Source organism: Seriola aureovittata, chromosome 6 (assembly GCF_021018895.1).
Source record: "Seriola aureovittata isolate HTS-2021-v1 ecotype China chromosome 6, ASM2101889v1, whole genome shotgun sequence".
Lineage (NCBI taxonomy): Eukaryota > Metazoa > Chordata > Actinopteri > Carangiformes > Carangidae > Seriola > Seriola aureovittata.
In genome coordinates, this window is record NC_079369.1 from 28,942,455 (window position 1) to 28,950,998 (window position 8,544).

General features: G+C 39.3%; 1 protein-coding gene across 1 annotated transcript; it reads right to left on the reverse strand.

Moving 5' to 3' along the window:
- On the reverse strand, positions 1–7,927 carry LOC130170943 (artemin). The gene is made up of 2 exons (XM_056378656.1): positions 7,789–7,927; positions 1–410 (listed from the first exon to the last, which is right to left on the reverse strand). Exons 1-2 carry the CDS (start codon positions 7,925–7,927, stop codon positions 1–3), a joined length of 549 nt encoding a protein of 182 aa, XP_056234631.1.
- Positions 7,928–8,544: the final 617 nt, after the last annotated feature.

Here is an 8,544-nt window from a genome sequence, read left to right on the forward strand (position 1 = left end):
TCAGCCTACACAGCTGCAGTTGGCTGCCGAGAGCCACTTGATTGTCTGCCATGTAGTCTGGGTGTCCATGAAGGACACAGTTTCATAGCGGGTCGGCCGACAGCAGGGGTGACTGCTGACCTTTTTGCCAGAGATGCTCCCATTGTCCATCAGAATCTTGAGGGCCAGGTCATAGTTCTTACGAGAGCTGTGGCACGTGCCAACACAATACTTGAAGAGGACTATCTCGTCTGAGTCATAGCCGAGACCAAGATCCCGTACCCGCATCTCTTTCTTCTCCAGATGGCAGTCGCGGCTGCTCTTGGTCTTCTTGCGGTTCCTCCTGGACGATCTGGGTGAATTTGGGTCACGGGGGGAGCGGCGCCATCTGCCCTGCTGGATTTCCTCTTCCTGCATCAGTAACCACTCTTCTACAAGGAGAAGGAAACACACATGGGACACCTGAACAGTCAATTATTTGATTCATGCAAATATTATTTTTAATATTACTATATTTATTTATGTTTGACTTCTGTGGTGGTTTTCATTCCACACATTTCACATTTGAGTGGAACCATTTCTCCACTGCTGCAGCTCCATTGGGAATGCTTTTTAACAGCACACTCAATGGGTTGTACCAGCGACACTTGAGAAGGATATGGTGCACTCAGAATCATTTCTGTTGTGTCCATTTCAGCACTGACTGGCCATCACCCTGAGTTTTACCAGCTACTATCTGTTGCCTGTGGTTGGTCCTGGCTCCAAGCCTCTCTTATTATTGGCCAACCTGTTGCTAGAGCTCCAAAGAGAGGTGAGAGATGAGATAAAAAAACTACACTGAGATGGTTTTTGATTCTGGATATCAAAACTTTAAAAGTGTAAAAATGGGACCTTTAATTATATAAAATTTCCAGTTTAATTTTAAACATTTTAATTTAATTAAATTTCCATTTAACTTAATGTTTGATTTAATTTTTAATCTTTTAATTAAAAAAACAAAAAACAGTTGCTTCCAGGAACTTTGTGAAGAGCTTTGAGGAGGAAAATTGACTGTGATCACAGGCCCACGTGTCTGATCTGGCCTTTAGAGACTGGAAGGTGAAACCCTTCTCACACTTCAGTTTATATACTGGATTAAGATGGAGGTTTATGAACAAGCATGTGTGATTAAATTGAAAGCAGACATGGGTGTTTGAAGCTGGGAGTGAAATTCCTCTGGTTATCAGCCGAATGGTGTGAAATGTGCTGCCACTGTGTGGCATCATTATCAGCTGCTGGCTGAAGTCCAACAGGAGCTGGAGCTGCTTTCTTAGCTGCCAGGAACATTTCAAACAAGAGTCCCCCACTCGGCTGAGCAGACCTGGCTCACATCTCTAAACGAGTTTTCCTCCTGACCTGGAGATGACTTTGCCCTGCGCTCTCTCTAAATGCCTCCACGCAGTATTTCCTCATGGGATAGTTACTACCACTGTTGACTACAGCAGAGGTGCATGTCAGTTCATGCCTTCATGTTGCCTTAATGATGGAAAAAAAATCTGTGATCATTTGAGAGAAAGTTGAGGAAAATGCATCGAAATATTCCTCAGGCGACGAGACAGACTTTGCTCAGCTACATGTTCAGCCGTGTTAAAACATGCCTCGTGGGTTTACATTATTTCATGTAATTATACAACTATTCCATGTTGCAACTGAACAAGCAATGTTTAGGCAGTCATGTGTGACTGTACTAAACATGGTTTTCAGTGAGAGAGCAGTGTGATGCTTTGTCTTTCTGTATAATATTTATGATCACACAAACAGTAGAAACAGAAGAACAGCTCACAAAACAGCGCATAAAAGAACGGTAAAAAAAAAAAAAAACCTTAACATTTCTACAATATGACATATCATAAGTATGTGCTCTACTTTCACATCATTTTAGATAATATAGTTTTGTTTCTCCTTGTAGTGAACAGCATTTGTTATTACATAACTAATGTTGTAAACGCTATTATTAATTAAGTAGCATTCTCTATTTTCTCTAGGCTATTTACCAATTATTGTGGAGTAGTTTCTGTTAATTGTTTCTTTCTTAGATCATTTGTGTGATACAGGTGGGTTTTTTTTTACTTTCAAATATATTGTATAATATTAATGCCATATTATGTGTATTATCCTTTTTATTTTTGCTTTAAGAATTGTTATCAGGACTGCCCTGAAAGTAGATTATGATGGGTGTGTCTATAAATGAATATGCAGGTAAATATGAGTAGACGTAAGTATGGAAACCTTGCTCATGGCTCAAAAATGCAGGAGCAGATGTTTTATACTAGAACATTTTTAGCTTGTTATGTTCTGAGTCTGCAGTGGTATGTACTGTTTTCTGTAAATATAGCTCTCCTAAATTTAAATCTAGAAAACCTCTCAGATTCCTCCGTCTGTTCCATGAGTCATTCACCCCAAAGGGACTCTGATGGTGTTTCTGATGAACCACTGTGCAAATAATGGACAAAGGCTGTCTGATGGCATCACTGTCACATACAGAAAAGATACAATCTACTTAGCTTTGAGCTTTATTCATCTTTGCTTTCTCAGATTAGTTTATAAATGTATCAACAGTTCAGCTCCAGAGTCTCTCTCCAGATATATTCAAAGACAAGACAGTAACAGAGTAACTTGGACAATCAGCTTTTTCCATAAAGAGCTGTGAACACATCAGCAACTGAAATCAAATTAACTCCAGATATAAATTCCTTTACAATAAAGGTTAAGTGCAGAGCTGTACCCATTTCTAGATAACTGACATCTATAGTTAATTGTCTTTGTTTGACTGTTTGTAGTTTGTTGTTGTCTCTTTTTAGACTGAACATCTGTATATCTTTAGCTAATCGTATGATATTATCAATTTTGTTTTGTGTTGTTTTTGCTTTTGACTGTTTTAATGACATTACACGTGTAAAAGCCCAACTAGGGACAGGAGTGGAGAATTAGCAACAGCTATAAACTCTTTGTACAACACATTAGTTCCATGCTTTGTTTTGAAACTATGTTAAACTGCATCATCTAAATCAAATCAATAATTAACAAAAAAAAAAAAAGGAAACTAAAAAAACTACAATGATCCTAATTATGAGCGTGGCCCAAAATGTCACCCATCCTCGTCTGTATATGTCACTGTTAAAATTAATACTCAGGTGCATGTACAGTATACTGGACACTTTACTCAGTCTGCATGCTGGTTATACAGCATATGGCAGATAAAGCTAATTGACTTTGATTTATCTTCTGTCTTTCAACATATTAACAAGAAAAAGATTCTTAGGGCCTGAGCACCAACTGATGTAAGCACCCTATTGGAATTGTTCTGTTTATCATTATTCCTGAATGAAAATTGCTTTCATGACGACTGAAACATACTTAAAACTTAACACACGTCTCAGGTGTAAATTCAAAAGTTTTTTGGGTCTTGCACATGGCCATGGCGAAGTGGCTTGATTGCCCCCCCCCCCCAGAAAATTTTAATGAGGTAGCCCTTACCCTGTGTGTGTACATGTCTGAAATTCAGTAGGCATATGTAACATGCCAAGACTTACAAAAAATCCTGTTGCACCCATATCCTAAACCCAACAAGAAGTCAGCCAATTTGAATTTACTCTGCAGCTTTGGAGCCAGCTTTGTGATTTAAGGATGTCATACTTTAACAAAGTTCACCAACAGAATTAATCAGATAAACATCTGTTATGGCTGCTCTTGTATTCCAACAAAGTAAAAAATGATTCAAAAAGTTCAAAATAAAAGAGCAGTCTGTGAGGAGGAGGGCTACGACTCACTAAAACAAAATAAGCACGCACGGAGATGGCTTCAACTAAAAACTTGGTTTTTACTCCTATAAACAAAAAACGATCTCCGGTTGACTTTCGGTATATAAACAAATGAATAAATAAAAAGGAAAAGAAACTTAGGTTGACTTAGAGTTTAGAGTCTTTATTGTTATTGTTAACGTATTTAGCGGTCGAAAAACTGTATCATTTCCTCCCATGCCTCACTCAATCCATCAGGCAAAAAAAACACAAAGAAGCCAGCTGTGGTCCCCCTGTAATCACGGGCCACAAGGAGGAGGAGGATCCTAATCAACAATCCATTACAATAATAATAATAAATATTAATTCTTTCTTAATTCCTTTTCTTATTTTACCCATAGAAATTAATTTTCAACTTAATTTACAAATAATCCAAAAACAATTATTATGTTAAACAAATATTTAAATTAAGTCAATAGGCTCCAACAACATCATATTTCATTACTCTAATCTTAAGACCTTTGTGGAGCTAAATTGAGAAGCTTTTGAGCTTTTGTTGAAAGCACACATTGTCCAAACTGCCCTTAACTTTTTATGTTTATATGTCCTGGCCTGAAGACATCTACATTCTAGTATTCATGCTTAAAGTACACAACTTTAAACTTACTTTAAGGGTTCTTTAATTGTATTTTTTTATTTTCAAGTTTTAGTGTTTTATTGTATGGTATTTATTAAGTATTATTAGAAAGTATTATTTATCATAAAAGATACTGAAGTCTGGTTTGGCTACACACCAAACTAAGTGGTAGAATAAACCCATATAATCCACAGCCTCTTATTTCTCTGCTGGTTGTGATGAACAGGAAGATGATGTATGACAGAAATCTGCACACTGGATTGATTATTTTTACCCTGTTGTACTCAAGGGCCTTTCCTCTGTTAACCAAGGCCATGCTCAGTGTTGAAAACTACCAGGCAAAATTCCAGAAGTTATATTAGTCATTCAGGAGTGACATGCTGCTATTTTATGGCCTCCACCTCAGATTTATGAAGCTTTGTTTTCAGTTTCTTCAGTCTGAGTAATGTTACAGTGAAAGATGAAAATGAAGAGTGCCCTTGCTAAGCTTATAAAAGCCCAGCAGTGTGTGCCTACAGGCAGCCAGTGTAACATGATCCTGATGAACCCTACGCACAAGTGGATGAAAATATTAGATCTGTTCACACTTGGTATCTGTTCCCAACATACTAAATAATACTACATCTCCACATTTCCCCCTTACTGATTTTGGAAGGGTTAATGCATGTATCTCAAAACAATCACATGTTGAAGCAGTGACAGACAAGGTTTCTATGATCTCTGCCAACGAACATCAGCAGCTCTATTTTTAGAACACACTGGCACACTGGTGTTGTCCTGTGTAGCACAGTGAGGCTACTTCCTCAACTGCGCTGGTTCAGTATCTTGATGAGCTGCTGTGCAGCACAGTAGGAGGAGAGGACTGGCGCAGTGTGGCAACATGAATCTATGCTGTCTCTTCAGTCACTACACTCACTGGTGTGAAACTGTTGGGACTCATTCAAGAGACCAGATGTTCCTTTGTTCCACAGACAAAGGAACTCACTTCTCCACAATTCCTCACTGTTCACACCTGGGGATGACCCTCCCCCATGGACCTCAATTACCAGTCAGTGTTGGTCAGTGTGTGACATGTGACCCCCAAGGGTGTCACCAAACAAAACCAGATCACCTTCGATGTTCTCTTCTATCTTCTCTCCTCAGCTTGCTCTGAAGAGCAACCCTTGCGCTCCCCTCTCAGCTCTTTAAAGGGCAGCAAGGCCCCAGCCCAGGTCAGCTCTGCTATCTGAGAAACCAGCTCTGTTGTTGGCCTGCTCACAGCAGACTGCAACACTCTTCCCCTCAACAGCAGCGACCTGCTTAGCATTAACTGAGAGTAAACCAAGTTCTCTTCAGAATCAGCAGCTACAACACAAGGTCAGCCAGCTGATTTTCCAAGCAACAGGAGTCACAGCAGAGTTAGCATGGAACAGCTAACTCTGTTAGCATGGAACATCTAACTCTGTGAGGAGAACAAAGGAGATAACAGCGGAAGCAACACAGCCAGACAGGACTATACTCCACCAGGAAACCTCCCAACTCACTGGACTTTACACCAACACTGGAAAGGACCTTTTGTTTTGTTCCAAGGACTGGGTAACATTAACTGACTGGGCCTAACATCTGCACAGCACAGCTAAGCAGCAAAAGTCTTAACTTTGTTAATGTACCTGTCGATTAATGTCTTGTTGCTGCAATGTTTGCTTAAGTTGTGGTCAGTCATACAGTTAATCGAGTACTCGTATGTTCACACACATACCTGTAGTACGTCTCAGTTCTACCTGCATGAAGCTAACCTCCCTCTAACCTGGTACCTTTAGATTACATGAGCTAGGCTAACAAAGAAACTCACACCTTCCCTCCCACACACACCAGGCCTTTTTTTTTGAGTAGTTCGTTTGTTTGTTTGTCCATCTTGTGTAGTCTTCTTTGTTCAGGTCATGTGGTCACGGTTACCACTTTGAATCAGCCATCTTGCCTTTGTCTGTGTCCCCACAGACACACACCCCATACACACATACACACAAATACACACAACTGCACACACCTGTATATACTAGATTAGACATTGTATTTTTTTTCCATTGTAAATAAATGTCTTGTGTACAAGCGTGAATATTGCCAACCTCTACTCAGTAAAATTCCAATCCTTCCACTTTAACTTACTGTTGATATGGTCATTTGGTTATAGTTATTAAGTTAATTATTAATCAGAGTTCCAGATTAATAGTAATAATTTGAGACTGAAACAATATTATTATTATATAATAGTTATTATTTGATATTGATATTTTAAAATTAATATTTTCTAAATTTATGATAGCCAATAAATTAATAGAACACCGAAGAGCCAACATTTATGGTATCCAGCTCATGTGGCAGAGCTCAGACCTAACAAGACTTATCTTAGCCACGACAGAAAGTCAAGTTTTAAGTTTAAATTGGTTTGTGTAAGCGTTGCTTATTAGGATATTTAACATTATTGGTTTATGGTTCTATTTTATATATTTATATATTTGATGTACTGACATCAGCTAGGCTAATCTAACCTTAAGTTCTGTGAACCAAGGGAAAGTGACACACTGATGGTAACAATGGAAAAGGAAGGATCCTTTCAGAATAAAAAGCCAACCAGTTTGGAGTTAGAGTTTCTTTTCCTGCACATCTGTAACATTTCCTTTGTCATTGCATTTTTCTATCAACATGTATAGGTCTGTCTTCTTCAGCACTGATCACCTGCCTCTGCAGTATATACACCGAGCACTTTATTAGGAACAGCACACTAACTCTGGCTAGTTCCTCAGTTCTTCATGTCATGGATCCTCCAGATGTTGAAACTTTCCTCTGAGACTCTGCTCCATGTTGACATGATGCATCACATCATAACTGCTGCACATTCAAGCTGCCAATCTCCTGTTCTACCACATCCCAAAGGTGATCTACTGGATTCAGGTCTGGAGACTGGGGTGGGTCACTGGAGTTCACTGGACTGAGAAACTTTTCTGCTCTGCACAGTTGTAAAGAGTTGTTATCTGAGTGACTGTAGCCTTTCTGTCAGCTCCAACCAGTCTGTCTATTCTCCTCTGATCTAAACTTTGAAGAGTGTGTGTGTGAAAATCCAGGAGATCAGCAGTTCAACACTCAAACCAGCTCATCTGACACCAACACGTCACAGTCAGTCTGATGTTGAACATGAACATGACCTGACACTCCTGACCTGTATCCACATCATCTTAATAAAGTGTATGTGCAGAACTGACAGGTCCAGACTGAACTTCCAGACTTTGTTGTTGATCACAGCAAATCCTGTTTCACCATAAAGTAAAAAAAAAAAAAAACCCACCCCCTGATAAAATAAATGAATAAATAAAAATAAACTACCTTGTTGATGTAATGAGAAAATGAATTACTTACCAAAGGCATCAGGCCAGGGTGTGTGAACACCGTCCCGATCCAGATCCTCTGCAGGAGACCAGAAAGGCGGCCGCAGGACTTGCTCTTTATTGTCCTCCTCAGAAAACACATCCTCCACCAGTGTAAGCAATGATGCCATGACCCACAATATCACCTGACAACAACAAGAACACACAGGCACTTTGGTCAACAGGTCTGCTGGTTGGTGAGGGAAGCCTCATCGAGCAGGACACACAGAGACACCGTTTATACCTGATGTGAAAATGCGATCTGTATCTAGATACATGATCCAGATAATAAGTGATCCAGTCTGGCCTTTGTGTTTACACCTGGTATTCTTAATGTATTCTTGTTATCCTCATTTAGATGGATCTCTGTCACCTGAAGCAAAACCTGCACCTTAGTAAGTTGACGTGGCCATAAATCAGTTGTAAGTATCAATGACTGTGTTTACACCTAAGTTCCAAACACAACATGAACCAGACCACCTCCAGAAGTGGTCAGGAGGATCCAGTCACATTCTGATCACAACACATTTACACCATTTCTTTTTATCCAGATACAGATTGCATTTTAATACCAGGTGTAAATGGGGTGAAAGACACATGAGGTTTAATGTTTTTCAAGTTGTGGAGGGGCAAAAAACTAATTCATTGCTGTAGAAACCCTTATTAAGTGGTACTTTTGGCAAGGGGTATGCCAAGCATAGTGTTTAACAAGCCCTCTTTCCTTTTGCACAATTTTTTCTTTTCTAAA